At 39.4% G+C, this 15,740-nt stretch overlaps 1 protein-coding gene across 1 annotated transcript in view; it reads left to right on the top strand.

Annotated features, from left to right (window-relative positions):
* LOC142344819 (uncharacterized) overlaps nucleotides 1–15,740 on the top strand; it is a 166,613-nt gene that overhangs the window by 35,195 nt on the left and 115,678 nt on the right. Inside the window, exon 5 of the mRNA XM_075396798.1 lies at nucleotides 13,735–13,858. Within this exon, the coding sequence (XP_075252913.1) occupies nucleotides 13,735–13,858 (124 nt within the window). The remainder of the gene's footprint in view (nucleotides 1–13,734; nucleotides 13,859–15,740) is intronic.

Here is a 15,740-nt window from a genome sequence, read left to right as displayed (position 1 = left end):
TCAGTATGCTTTTTGATGTGAGAAAGCTGCAAGTTACAAAGAGAACAGAGTTGATGTTTTGAGCGTCAGAGTGATGTTCAAAATTTTTGACTCTGTTCTTTTTGTTTCTTGTAGTTTTCTTATACATCACTAAGGATACTGAATTCTCCTTCTGGCTTCCGTCAGTCTTGGCTACCTCTCGTCGAAGGGACCAAGCAGAAGTCGGGTGGGGGATAGTTGGGAAATAGATTTCGAAAAACGTATGTTTTTCGAAGTCTGTTTTCCGACTATCCTCCATTACAGGAATTAAACAAAAAAAGATGCTTGGACTCCCGGTTTTGAATAAACTGGACCCTTGCATCTTTTCTGGCTTGTTCAATTGAACAACGCCAGAGACTTCCTTGTAGCCACTTCCTACAAGGAATAAATAATAAAAATTGATTTAAATAGTTTGTTTAGGCGTTATGGTGAAATGCAATTTGTGTAATCAAGACTTTGCGAAACGACAAGATTTTCTATTGCATAGGCATCAAAAACATTCCGAGCTGCCTGATCAGAGTTTTCGATGTGGCCATTGCCAAACTGTTTTTACGCTTGCCAAAAACTTAGTCCGTCACCTAAAGAATGTGCACAAGTTTGATCGTTCAGTAAGATGCAACACATGTCAGACCTTTTTCGGTCAACAGGACGCATGGCAGAAACACTGCACGGATGAGCATTCAGTGACTGCTCCTGCTGCCAGAACAAATCCTGCTCATCTTTGTCAAAACGATAATTTTTTATTAGAGCGTGAAAGAAAAGCTATTCGGGAGCACTTCCAGTCCTTTCGGCTGAAATTATCAGGAGACTCCGATTTTGACCCTTTTGAGTTTCTTGTTAATAAGGAAAGTGATATCATTGACTTCATCAACAGCAAACTGGAAGATCTGATATTGATCAAATTTGGAATGTGTATTGAAGTGAAAAATGTGAAGCCGTTGACCGATGATAGCACTGTTTGCTTTTTTCACAGTCCAATGGAAAGCCTCTCGACGACTTTAACAGCCGACGAATATTTTTCACACGTCGATAAACTGTTGACTAAAATCAACGTTTTCTGCACAGCTGGAAGTGGATGGGTTATTGAAAAATTGCATTTAGTTGAGCTGAAGGTTACAAAGTTTGCGCCTCTCCGAGCCGGATCATATATAGCTACACCGCCGGAACTCGAAAATCAACGAAAATCGGTTCTGAACATCAAGAATCTAAAGGATAATTTTTGTTTTCTCTACTCTGTGTTGGCTGCGCTTTTCCCTATGAAGCAAAATCAAGAAAGACCTCAAAGTTATCGTCAAAATTTTAGCGCACTTCACTACAATCCGAAAAAAATGCCAGTTGCTCTAACTGACATACCGGCTTTTGAGAAAAATAATCACCTTAAAATCAACGTCTTCGCTTATGAACAGACAAAGTTTTATCCTGTTTATTTGAGCTAGTACAGAGGCAAAACCAAAAGAATAAATTTGTTACTTTTATCAGAAGAAAACAATTGGCATTATTGCCTGATAAAAAATTTGGATCGTGTTATGAAAGTTTTGCTGCGTTCGCCTGCCACCGCCAACTCAAAGAACAATATACGAAAATTTTGCGAGCGTTGTCTACAGAGCATTGCGCGAGAAAAGTTTAAGCTGCATAAATCTCTCTGCGAGCATCATCAACCTCAAGTTATTCAGATGCCTGAAGAAGGGTCAACGGTGAAATTCAAAAATTGGCAAAAAACTTTCAAATGCCCTTTCGTGGTTTATGCGGATCTAGAGGCTCTCGACGTTCGAACTGAGGCTTTTGAATCAGTTGAGGAACTTGTCAGAAATGGCTTAAATGAAAGCTCTGCTTCGAGTTTTGTCGTTGAAAAACAGTACCCTTGTAGTTTCGGTGCTTTATTAGTTGACAGCAAGAATTCCAACGTGCAACTAAAGAAGTTTTATAGAGGAGAAGACTGCATTTCAGTTCTGATGAGTACTTTGCGAAGTTGGGTTAAATGGGCGGACTCCGAGCGACAACGTTATCGCTTTCTAAAAATGTCAAATTCTGCGAAACAAGACTTTGTTGAGAACTGGACAGCGCCGTGTTGCATTTGTGAAAAAAATTTTCTAATCACTGAGGAGAAAGTAGTCCATCACTGTCATTTAACTGGAACTGTGCTTGGAGTGGCGCACTCAGCTTGCAATTTAGCTGTTACAGTTGGATCGTTTTTACCGGTTCTCTTTCATAATTTGTCGCGATACGATGCTCATCACATAGTGAAGTACCTTGTGTTGGAGGAAAACGAAATTCTCTCTGCAATATCCAGAACTGAGGAGACGTTTATTTTTTTTCGGTTCAAGTTCCTGTTAAGACCTACATCAATAAATGTGGTGTTGAGAAAATTGTTCGAAACGAAATACGTTTTCTCGATAGTTTCAATTTTATGGCTTCAGGTCTTGATTCTTTGGCTCAGACGTTACAAGATGGTGATCTTAAGTTGCTTCGTAGCCATTTTGCTCAATACTCAGATGCTGATTTCAAAAGAATTAGAAGCAAAGGAATTTTTCCCTACTCCTATCTGGACTGTTTTGAAAAGTTTAAGCATGGTCTTCCCGTTTACGGTGAAGAGTGGAAAAACACATTAACAGGAAAGATAGATATCACAGAGGAAATGCATCAGAAAGCTGTTGAAATGTATCAGTTGTTCAAATGTGACAACTTTGGAGATTACCACGATGCTTATTTGGAAACTGATGTCTTTTTGCTGCCCGATGTATTTGAACTGTTCCGTTCAGTGTGCATTAATGTTTACCGTCTAGATCCAGCATACTTCTACAGTGCACCTAATCTCAGCTGGGACGCAATGTTGATAACAACGGACGTTGAACTTGGATTGCTTTCGGATGTTGATATGCTCCTCTTTTGCGAAAAAGCAATCAGAGGTGGTCTCAACGGAGTAGGAGCCCTTCGCCACTTTCGAGCAAACAACAAGGATCTGAATGGTTACAACAAGGATCAAAAGTCAGTTTATGGGGCGTTTTTAGACGTAACCTCGCTTTATGGTGGGATAATGATGAAAAAACTGCCAAAAGACGGATACCAGTGGGCTGAGTTTGCTGATATTGATTCTCTCATTGAGACTTATAAAAACAAAGATAGTGTCGGTTACTTTGTTGAAGTTGATCTCAATTATCCCGCCTCGATTCACAACGATCATTCTGATTTTCCACTGGCTCCTGAGAAACTTTTTATTAGCGACGACTGGTTGTCGCCCTATAGTAAGCAGTTAGCTCAAAACCGGGCATCTGTTCCGAAGCTTGTGGAAACTTTATTTGATAAGAAGAATTATATCTGTCATATTGAAAATTTGTTGTTTTATCTGGAACAGGGACTGAAAGTGGTTGCTCTTCATCGCGTGCTCCAGTTTAATCAGTCAGACTGGTTGCGTCCTTATATTGAAAAGAACACTTCTATGCGAAAAATGGCATCAACTACCTTCGAAAAGAATTTCTACAAACTTATGTCCAACGCCTGTTTCGGGAAAACCATGGAGAATAAACGAAACAGAAAAAACATTCAGTTTGTTTCGGATCAGGTTAAAGCTTCGAAACTAACATCAAAACCGAATTTCAAATCGTTCCAAATTATCAGTGACAACTTATGTTCCCTTTACTTCTCCGTGCCAACTGTTAAATGGGATAAACCAACGCCTGTGGGAGCGGCCATCCTTGATCTTTCTAAACTCGCACTATACAATTTTCATTACAACGAGATGAGACCAAGATACGGTTCGCGAATTTGCGTCACGTATAAGGACACGGACTCACTTTTGTATCGCATAGAGACTGATGATCTGTATAAGGACATGGAGGAGTTCAAACATTTGCTAGATTTGAGCGACTATCCAACATCTCATCCACTTTTCGACCCGACAAACAAAAAAGTTCCTTTGACAATGACAGATGAATTAAATGGATCAGTTTTGGAGGAAAGTGTAATCTTGCGATCGAAAATGTATAGTATCAAATTTGTCAGCGGTGTTAAACAGAGTGCAAAGGGCGTTCAGAAGGTACTTAAGAAAACGCTTCATCACGACAAATACCTCCAGTGTCTTCAAACAGGTGTTAGCAGCAGGGCGCCAATGACCAGAATACATTCCGCTAATCACCAGATACAAGTTACGACTACAAATAAAACAGCTCTGAGCTGTTTCGACGACAAGCGGTTTATTCTTGATAATGGCATTGACACCTTACCGTACGGTCATTATAGTCTTGGCCAGGAGCCACCAAAACCTTGCACAACAAGTTCTGACTTTTCAAGCGATACCGACGACGACGATCGAGCTTCACTGTCAGCTGACGAAGAGAAGAACTTAATTGAGTTCAAAGAGCTCACTCCACATGACGCAGATTCTGTCTCCACGGCATCAACTTCATCTTTCGGTTGTTAAATGATTTTTTTTAAATAATGCAATTAGAACAAATTTTATAGTTACTATGTTTTAGCTCCACCTGATCCCGGGTTCTTTCCGCGAGAGTTCGATCAAAATGAACCTACTTTGAATTGGAGTGATCTGAGTGACAATGAGCAAGAGGATGATAGCGAGAAAGAGTGTGGGACTGGGAACCCTTTCATTTATGATGAGGCGATAGAAGACGAATTGATTGGCGAGAGCGATGATGAAAATTGTTCAATTGAAGTATTGCCTGCAAAGCGATCGAGGCTGATTGTTCCTTACTCTGACTCAGACTAGAGAAATTAGAAATGTCAAATACAAATTTTTATTACATAATTTTGAACGTATGTTTTGACTGCAGTCGGCTATTAAAAAATCGTATCAAATTTACTTCATTAATCAAACCAATATTTTTAACTGCGCTCTCAACAAGGTGTCGAAATTGCTTCACCGCACTTATGCAGTCTTTTGAGTCATTGTAGTAGGCATGTCCAATTTTTTCAAAAATTTTCAATGCTGTGTAAAGACAGTACATGCCACACAAATTGGAAGATTGGGATTGTGGATGAGGTGATGAGGCAATTTCATGAATAGTATATTTGTCACAATTTGAATAAATAAGATGCACCCTTTCGTAGAAATCGACATAGAAACTTAGTGGAATTGGCAAGCTATTCCAAATTACTATATTAGTTATTGACTTCTTTGCTGGCTTAACATGACTCTCTCTACCACCCCGCCTCTTATTTGAGTTTGTAGTAGTTCCAGAAAAGGTTGAATGAATAGCAACAATCAGTATCCAATGTGTTCCCCTCATATAAGAAGGGGAAGTGTTTATTATTTGGAAACGAGAGCTGTGTTGTGCTATTTTTGGAAAATTGTTGGCCGACCATACGCCTCCAAAAGTAAACTTTAGGAGACAAAACTTTTTAGCTACTTTCTTAATAGACACGTTATCCATTGAAAATAGTTTGGTTTTTGGAGATGTTTCTTTTTGCGTCAATAAAGACCTGACTGAACCTTTCTCCAATCAAAAAAAGTTCAACTGCCTCTGGGAGAGCTTCAGAGAAAAATAATTTGAGGGTTATTGGTGCTCCTGTCAATTCGGGGAATAATGTGAGGTTTTTAGACGCCTCCTGTGATGATGTCAGATCAAAGGTTACAATGAATTTGTTTGCAAAATCCTTCAGAGAAATTTTGTTTCCACCGTTTTTAAATCCCAGAGCCGTTAAACTGTTGTGATATATGCGGACATTGTTCTCTGTGTCGACGGGAGTGCCTGCTATTGGTAAGCCGTTACCGCGTATTATTTCGATTCGTTTCATGTCGTACTTGTGATACAAGAACGGGTTTGTGTCCTTCGAACCTCTAAACTTGTCGTTCGCGACCATGCACAACGTTAAGCGTCTGATTGGCTCAGTTCCAAATATGGACTCTTTAACAAAAGAGTTTTGTCCAGATTGCATGATGAAGCTTTTGCACAAGGATTCTATATAAGGATACCTTGCAGGCGCTTTTAGCAGTGCCCTTTCAATTGAAAGCCGAACGGACTCGGTCACAGTAATTTTGCGAACGAACAGCGAGGCTTTTTCAATAACTGCTGTAAACATTTTGTCTGAGTCGTCACCTAAGCTAATCAGACTGAACTCATTACTGGCGCGGTAGAGTTTTATTCGAATATCAACTTCCGGGAGCATTAGTTTTTCGCAACTGAAAAAATCCACATAGAGAGAGCCATAGAAATTGAGCGTGTAGTCGCCGGTCAATGTGTCCTTTAAGCGGTATTGCAGCCATTCTGATTTATTGGCATCTGATGAGGGTTCTGGATCGTAAGTGTATCCCTGACAAGCTGCCCAAGTCTCCTTACTATCACTGTTTGTTGTCAACTCGGTCTCCAAAAAAGCGCGATGATGGTACGTGTTGTTGCTGTCCGAAATCAGAATTCCATTAGCGTATACTTCAACTTGTGAAAACAGACTGTGTAGCGCGTTATTTGCAAAAACAACCTTGCTTGCGTCGCTTGCCTTGATACGATCTTTTCCATCGGGCGTGTAAATAGCCACTTGAAGTCCTAATTGTAAAAAATTGAGGTCGATGCAATTGCGTTGACCTCCACAAATCAGAAAATCCAAGGTTGGACCTCGAGAACCAACTTGTGGGTAGATTTCCTGGTCGAATCCGCTTTCATAATTAACAAGAACATTGGGTTTTTCGAAAAAATCTAGCGCTGTATGTGTTACAGGGTTGGCAATATCTGCTGCTAAGGTCGTAAACTCGGTCATTTAGTACTTTATGTTTGACAAAATATCAGTTCGACTGCGTTTGGCTTTTGAATTTTTAAAAGTGCTGCCGTTGATCGTTTTTGCAGTCCGCTTGCGAGAGGTTGTCTTTCTTATCTCTCGTGTATTTGCTGATAAGGATTCCCTGGGGGGGCTCCCGCCCGCCACGCGTACGGACGGCGCGGCGACGCGGGCCCGGGCGCCCGATGCGTGCGTGGAGCGCGATCCTTTCGGCGCCGCACGCGAGCGGGACGGCTTCACGGAGTCTGAGATTGTTTTTGAAACTGATTTTTTGATCGAATCTTTCGCAACAGCTTTTAGCTTCTTTTTTCCGGCTATCATCTGACCAATTTCTGGAATTGCTGCACTGACAAGATTCCGTCCAACCTTCTTGGCAATCGGCAATGCGTATTTTTTCAAAAGAGGTAATGTGCAACGGCCAATACGCACAGCTAGAGCACCAAGACCAGCGGCACCTGAACCAAATTGTCTGGCAGGGCCTACATGGGTAACAAAATTGTCTTGATTTCTTGAAATTTGAGCGTCGTAATGTGCGTCCATGAGCGACTGCTTTTTGTGTTCGTAATGGGATAAATGATTTTTATTGGGGCAAAAGTTGGAATTTCAGAGTCAGCCAGCTGCGACCTATTGATAGAAAAGGCATAAGTTGGCCTGTTTCATCGCGAATAGTTATGGTTATTGATTGAAATGATGACTTGACTACATCTTTCCACTGCAGGTTTGAGAAGGATTGGTGACAAATAGTTGCTACCTCGTCTAGTTTCCTATTTGATGTACTGTTGATCGCAATTGATCTAAGAAGTGATGTGAAAGTGTTGCCCAGTATTTCATCCTGTATGAGGTCACAATAGACAAACATTGTATGGCGCCCACCTGAAATGTCAACTGGAAATTTTGGGTTGACGCCAACTTTAAGAATGTCTGTACCAAGAATATTTTGAAGGTCACTGGAAATGAGTTCTATACTGGATGGTGTTTCAAAGGGTTTTGTTCCGTTCCATGTCTGTTGGCCTTCATCTTCACTTGAGCTGGCGGCTGTCAGAAAACCGTCCTCCTCGTTTTCTGTAGACTGGAAATCATCTTTTTGGTGACCTCGTGGCAATATTTTTAGCTTTTGACTGTGACTTGATATACACCAATTGTAAGGCCAATCAGTTGCGTGTCTTGATCGAAAACTCTTAGCAAAAATTTTGCTCATCAAATGATCAATCGATGGGTAGTACCCGGTGTCAATTGTGCATCTCGAGTTGGAAATTTTTGCAGGACTGTCCGTCGCACCTGTAGGTCGACGCCGACGACGGCCTATGTCAACGTAGAGCTCATCAGCACTTGTTGGCTCTATTACCTTATCGCCATCATCGTCATGATCATCGTTATCATCTTCAGAGGACTCTGATTCCCCATGATTAGTTTCTAGTAATCCTTGTGTAACGTTTTGAAATTTAGCGGGCCATGAAATTTCGAGCAATGCCACTTGCCAGCGGCCAATTTTTTTGTTGAGATCAATTGTTTTTGGCAACAAGTTCGTAAAAGATGCCATTGTGTTGCCGGGGTAAGTGTTTGTGGACGAGTTTGAAATTAAATTTATTGTGAAACTTCTAAGGCTGTCTAATGATGTCATATTAAATTTCGGAATATTTTGTTAGTTCAGCTTCGTAAAATCTGCCGTCTATCGCTTCACTTGTTTCATGGGAAACTACACGGTATGTTGGAGGGTTGAGTGTGAGGACCCTATCTATTCGAAATATCTCGTGACTGAATTGTATCTGATAACCACGATGAAAGGTTTTAATATTTCTCTTTATCCGAACCGTTTCACCAACTGAAAATTTTGGTTTTTGGATCTTCTCGTTCAATGTGAGGGATACCCAGAAGCTTGTATGTTGCTTGGTCACTTTTTTCGGAGCGAGACCAGTCACTCTGTTTACACGCGAGTTGATTACATTGACAACGTTTTGTAGGTTATCTATGTAGCTGCTTGTATGGTTTTCATTCAAGTACTTGTAAATCAGAGACTTGATTGATCGGATGTTTCGTTCTGCAAAAGCGCTTTTCTTTTCGTTTCTTGTTTGGTAGAGAATTATTTTTTTCTGTTCGCAAAACTGTTTGAAAGAGCCTAAAAATTCCTTCCCATCGTCAGTCCACACTTTCTCTGGTCTGATTTTTGTTGTCATTGTTGCAAAAGCTCTCCTAGTTGTGGTGGCGTATTTGTTTTTCATTGGTTGAACACGCAGGAAACGACTTAATGTTTCCACAGCGACTAGTAAATATCTGGTGTTTCGGTTGTCGGCAGATAGTGATTGCATATCTGCGAGATCAAGGGACCAAATTTCATTCAAGCGGTATGATTGCACCTTCAGTCGGGGAAAACGGTGCCTAGTTTGTTTGAACTTGGTGTATGTTGAGTTTGTTTTCAGATAGGTCTCTACAGTTTTCCGCTTTAGTCCGGTTTCTTTTATCAATCTATTGACACTGCCGTAGGCTGAGGGGTAGTTTGAGTTGGTATAGAATTTTTGTGCAGTTTGTAGGCCACGGCTATGGGTGATTGCTGATAAGATTACCCTTTCATTTCTGCATTTTGTGCAAGTAAAAGTTCTGCTGTTGTAGTCATTTACATTTTGTAAGCCAGAGCACTGGTAATGCACCCAACCGCATATTGTGCAGTAGAAAAGGGGTCGTTTTTTTGTACTTTTCCCCAAAAGTTTCTTGCAGCTTCCACATTTGAGTTTCCTGGCTGGTCCCGGGTTTCTCTCCACTCCGGCAAGTATTAGGAGCAATTCAATAAGAAGGTGTAGTGTTGAGATGTTCAGTATCTGGGAGAAAACATGGAAAGCCATGTGGTGTTCGAATCTCTCGTAAGTTTAGGGCTGACTGCCTTGGCGTTTGTATTTGCAATTAAGTGTTGAGCAATTTTCAATGCTCTAATCAATTCAAGGTCTGCAGGTGAAATTTTTTTTGTGGGATGCTGAATTTTCATCAAAAGTTGAAATAAATTGCTGTCTGATGGAGGTCCTCCGGATTTGTTTTGTAATTTTCCTGTTTGCTTGTCAATTGCTATTGTTTCTGATTTCTGCAACAATTTGATTATTGCTTTTGATTTTTCAATTTTCCCACTTGTCAGTCCAGTTGATAATAGTTGTTCTACTATTTCGTTTGCTTCGTCCGAACTCAAATTATTTTGCTGATGTTCCCTAGCTACCATTTCATCTGTTTCTTGGTTTGACCCACCAGGCTTAGGTACTTGATTGAGGGTGGCTGCAACACTCAATTGAGCTGCAACGTCTGTTTCGTTGTTTTTGTTGCTGTGAGAAAGTAAGTATTCTTTAGTGGTGGAGGTTGAGGTCTGGCTATCTTGTACTGTTTTGTTTCCGTTCAACAGCTCGTTATAGGTTTGTAATGAAATAAGTAAAAACTTTTTTGCTTCTACTTTAGTTTGCTTGCTCATCTTTAAAATGATTTGGAACGGGCTCATAAATTATTTTAATTAGCTGCAATCCCTGATTGGTTGCGAGAAGTTTTTGTTTCTGACTGAACTTCACTTTCTTATTACAAACAAATGTTAAAATGTTTTTAAATTTTTTTAATTTGCTCTCATTTAAAGTAGTTTGAGCTAATGAGACATTCCCATGAACAATGTTATAAATACAGTCCAGTAGAAACTTTATAAACTCATTATGAAGATGGAGAATTGCGAAACGCTTCAGTACAGGTTTGAAGCCCATAAGCAGTTTGAAAGTAGTCAGATGATGTGAATGATTCATCGAGTTGAATTTTATTATCTAAGGTTTGTGAACTGTAAAATATTGTAAAATTGTCCGTCAAGTTTGAACATAACCGTAGCTGCTCACAGCATCGAGGATCCAGGTCAATCAACAAATGTCCAAATGGTTCCTTGGTTGCAGTTTTATACGCTGACAATAAAAGATTACGGCTGCCCAATTGGCGGCCAAGAACGTCAATTTGTATAATATCTCTGGGGTTTTTCAGCAAAAGTATATGCGTAACATTAAGATCAATTGTTTTTGAGTTTTTACTTTTTTGATACAAATTATGCTTCAATAAAATTGCGTGTCTGTTTTGATGGCGACCAGAAATAACTAGATTTAAAAATTCTTCTTGTTCGCTGGCTTCATTGTACACATCGTCGAAAACCACTAATTGACGATTTTTCTCATGAGTAGAGTTGATTTTGCTCCAATCAAGTCCATGAATGAAACTTATTTTTGTGTCAAGAATATTGGCAAGCTCTGTATAAACTTTTTGCCAATGCTGGTATACATATGTCACTTTGTCAAAGTTGGGAGAAAATAAACGTTCTTGTTTGATGAGGATATCTGCAACCAGGCGTGTTTTTCCTGATCCACTGGGTCCGACGACCACCATCATAAAATGAGGTTCCGTTACAATAACTTTATTCATTTGGGTGTGGGAATAAAACGGCCAATACTAAATGCTAAAAGCGACCAAATTTCTGGTCTTTCGGTTGAGAACTTATTGATGAACAGAAAGCAAAGGCTCGTTGCAATCGCTCCAATCAAAAGAAAGATGTGAATACTGTAAAATACCAAAGATCTTTCAATGTTTCCACACAGTTTCCACGGTGGGCGCTCCTCATTGTTATCATCAAAAATAATCTTACTGGCAAAATCCAACTGACAATCCGGTGAGTCGGCCATGACTATAGTGTACTCCTAGGCGGTGGCTCAGGTGTTGGCGTCTTATTCGATTGCTGTGATATAGCGACAAAGTATTCCAACAGTTTAGCTGCCTCAATTAGCAGTTCAATTTCATCTCGAGTAAGATCAATTTCGGTTTGAACGGGAACACATCTCTGACCCACCTTTTTCCAACACAGTTTCCGCAAAATAATTTCTTCATTCTGATTTTTGTTTAAAAATTGCAAAGCTGCGAGCTTTGAAATATGCAGTGTAAAGTTATCTAAGTTATTGCTAGTCATCTAAAATGGCAACGCATCAAAATAGGACCGAAAAACTAGTTTGAATATTGTCCAAAAAAGAACACCGGTAACGTGCCCGAAAAGAAAATGGCTAGGAATGTTTGAAACAATGTATACATAGCCGGGCCCTGTTGCGTATTGTTCTTTCATGAACCCAAAGGCATCATGAAATGCAGCATGCGTTCTCAAAATTTTAAAATGCTTGAGATATTTATGAAGTCTGCTATCACCAGGTCCTATCAATCCACCATGTGGGGCCAGTTTGTTGATGACCTGGAGATCAGAATTTGGTTCAATGAACATACAAACTGCCAAAAAGGCATTCTTTGTTGTTTCGTTCCTAGGAAAATGCTTGGAAACGATTTCAAAGTTGTTCAATACTTTATTAATATCAGGAATGTTTATCATTCAAATGCCCCAACCAACTGATTTACAGAGTGTATATAAAGAAAATGGTGTTTATAGTTACAGTTTTTTATCAGTTTTTCTTTGTTTGTTTAGATGATTCATCGGAATTTTCCACCTCTTCTTTGCGCGCCTTGTTCTCCCAGTCCTCCTCTAAAGGAGCGTCCCAACATTCCCAGCAAGTACACTGCGCATTATTCATTCCACATTGAACTTCCAAGTAGACCGAGTGATCCGATCTGTAAATTGATCCCCAGCCAGTCGCCAATATATCAATGTAGTCTTCTAAAGTGTTCTTGAACGGAGAATCGGTACTCTCAAGGCTTTCAATTTTCGTCAGAATTCTTCTCTGATAATCCGTCATGCCTGCTGGCTCTAATCGCCGATTTGGGCAAGATCGTTCAATTTCCCACACTGTCTCCATTGCGCTACATCTTTTGGGTGAAATGTCCCTTACGGTATCAGCGTTTCTTGTGAATTGCTCGAAGATGTCTCCCCGTCTTGTAATGTCTGATATGTTGAGACGCAAGAATTGCTGATTGAACGTCTGTAACGCGCTTGATGGTGCAAAAATTCTTGCCTTGATCTCAAAGAGGATTTTGCTTTCATGGCGAATATAGGATTTGATGATCTTCTCCATATGTTTTGGATTATCGTTTGTATAGACCAGAATGTGTTGGTGCTCAAATGAGATGTCGTCGCACCATCTGAAATGCTGTTGAGTCTTTTCTGGCTCATGGTTAACAACAGCAAATTGCCATTCTGTGAACTGATCAATCCAGTGTGCAAGGCCTTTTGGCTGAACTTGGGTTGTCTGACTGGCCTCTCGTTGGTCGGTCTTGCGTCTCTTGCTGTTTGAATCGAATGGAAACTGAGAGGGAATGAGGACTTGAGCACTGTAGACTATGAATCGAAATTTATCTGAATTTTCTGGACAGCTATTCATGGTAACTGCTGAAATTGAGTGATTGTAAGTTTTGGAGCTTAGTATTTATAGGGTGGCTTATTTATTCGAACTCAGATAAAATTCCAAAATTGTGATAGCATTGTTTGTTCAATCATGATAAAAAGTAATTTTGGTTACAAGAAGGCAACTTAGCCCAGTTGGTCATAATGACGTACCATCTGGGCCAAGTTGCCTTAGAATTTGCCGTATTTTGAATTGTTTTAAAGAATTGTGTTACAAAATCCAATAACCGTAAATAGTGATACAATGTTAGCAGTATTTGGGTTTTGTAGCTCAAGGGAGTAGGCAGCTTTCTAGGTGTTAGATAGAGTGATTTTGGCGTAGGTTCGAGACTGGGTAGGGAGGGATCCTATATCTGTGCGGTAGACCACCCCATTTTTCACTACTCGTGTCTTGAGCAAAGTTACGTGACTATGCTAAAGCCACTTCGAAATTCTGACTTATTGCTCGAAGCGCTACCCTGTTCACTATTAGTAACAGATTTCTCAGTAACTTATCATAGTCACGTAACATATACTTCAAATTTAAATTTTGTAATCCCGCGTGCTTAACTGCGTCTCAATTATGACTTTTCAGAATGTGGCTCAGTTCGGATTATATGCCTCTAGCCCTTATTGAAAATTGAAGACCTTATTGTCTCATTCAGCTTGTTGTCTTTTGATAGGCTGGCTAGGAATGAAAACATTCTGATGGAAGAGAATTGCAAGTCAATTGGGCCTCTAACAGCCAGGCCAGGGTTGATTGTCTTGACAGACCGCAACCTCTTCTTCGTGCCAATCAACGATGCTGTAAGACGTTAATTTACGTTAATTGAGGGGATCGTATTTTATTGTGGGGGGGGGGGGCTTATAATGGAAGGATCAGAATTATATTTCTAACGGCAACTAGTGGTCCTGCTTTTACTGCAGCGCTTTAGAAAACTTTATTCCATAGTACCATAACCCTGTTTATCAATTTTGTAATGCATGTGCAGTGTCCATCGAATATGCTGGTTGTAAAGGTTCCAATTGTTTTGAAAATACTGATAACCGAAAGAATCTTCTGTGAGACTGTTGGAGATTAGAGAACATATGATTGCGCAGTGGCGCGTGCAAACAGAATTTTCCGAGATTTGTATTGTAGATTTGACCATCAACAAAATGAATTTTGCCATGGATCAATTAAAAAGTAAAAGTTCAAAAAAAGAACAAAACAATTAAAACAATATTTTTCCAGAGTATTTTCTATACTATTTGATTGCTCTCAAACGAAGTTTAGCAATTATTAGTCCTGTGGCCTTTTGCGATTTTTCGCTTGACCGATTTCTCCTCTAACCAATTTGAGTTTTCGTCCTAAAAACGGGATAAACAGGTAGCGCTTGGAGGGCATTAAGTGGTTTAGCAACTCTCTTAGAGCCTAATGCCCTGCTAGTATCTAACTATGCGATTCACTGAAACTCTTTGAGACAATTTTATGGTGTTAAGGCAGGATCATAATCTTTAAAGTTTGACCCTCGCACTAGACCCCCCCCCCCCCGCAAACTCGTCACTCCATCATCCGCCAGCTAGCGTTTTGGACCGCGCTCTCAAACCTACACAACAGTTATTTGTTTTTAATGGATGTGTAGCACTAGCAAGGCAGAAAAATTATTCAGATTGTTTTGTGCCGCTGTTTTTCAAAATTCTTTCGCCTTTTGTTTTTAATGGTAATTGCCAGCCTTAGTGTTACTAATGACAGATCTAATTGGTTTCCTTAAGTGGAATAAGTGAATCTATATAATGATTTCAGTTTGATTCTTAATTGATTTTATGACTTTGAATCCATTACTTTTAATAAGATATGAGTCAGTTTTGTCTTTTTTCTGCCATCGTAACTCAAGTCTCAGTAAAGGCTGGTCAAATTCTCTTTTTAGTGGAATGAAATTAAGTCTGCATATTTCTATGTTTTCATTAATGGTTTTCTGACTATGATACTACGAGTTTTTGTAAAAATTAATGATCTTTGCATAATTGCTCATTTCTTTGTTGTCTCATCACATAATTACAGGGCTAAGTTAAACTTTTGGAAATAGTTTTAGTGAATAGCTTATGGTTTTAACGGTTGCGACAATTTTTTCTCGAACAATGTTACTCAAGTGATTTTCTTGTTTTTGTCGTTCTTTTTGTGTTGTTAGGCCTTTTGCTTGATAATGGAAGGTCTCATTGATTTCTTTAAGGTTTAAAGGAACTTATTTTCCATAAAATTGATAGCTAAAGGTTTTAATGACTGAAATTAATTGTTTCCAAAAATATTAAATTATTTTTTATCTTGACCTGTTTATTTTTTTGTTGACTTATTACATAGTCTTACTACATAGCTTTTCTAGTGGAGTAGAAGACAATTTGTTCAGTTTACGTATTATTTGGTGCTATTTTAACTTCTCTATTAAAAATATACGTTGAGTTTGTTTCGAAATTAATGTTTGTTTTTATTTGATTTTGTTTATCTTGTAGTCTCATTCATAGCACTTCTCGTTTCGGCCTCTCCTGCGGCTTTGTTTAAGTCCGCGTGGTTTTAGTTTAAAACAGTGTTTTTCACTAATCCGGCAATTTGTTTTGAACAATATGCAAGAATTTGAATGTTCTATCTCCCTCATTTGGTTGGCTATTAAGTCAAAAATATGAAAAAGCGGGGTGGTAACATTATATGCAA

The sequence above is a fragment of the Convolutriloba macropyga genome, chromosome 8 (genome assembly GCF_964194025.1).
Source record: "Convolutriloba macropyga chromosome 8, txConMacr16.3, whole genome shotgun sequence".
In the NCBI taxonomy this organism is placed as follows: Eukaryota; Metazoa; Xenacoelomorpha; order Acoela; family Convolutidae; genus Convolutriloba; species Convolutriloba macropyga.
The sequence above is the reverse complement of the archived record's forward strand: the minus strand, read 5'-3'. Positions and strand labels throughout refer to the sequence as shown.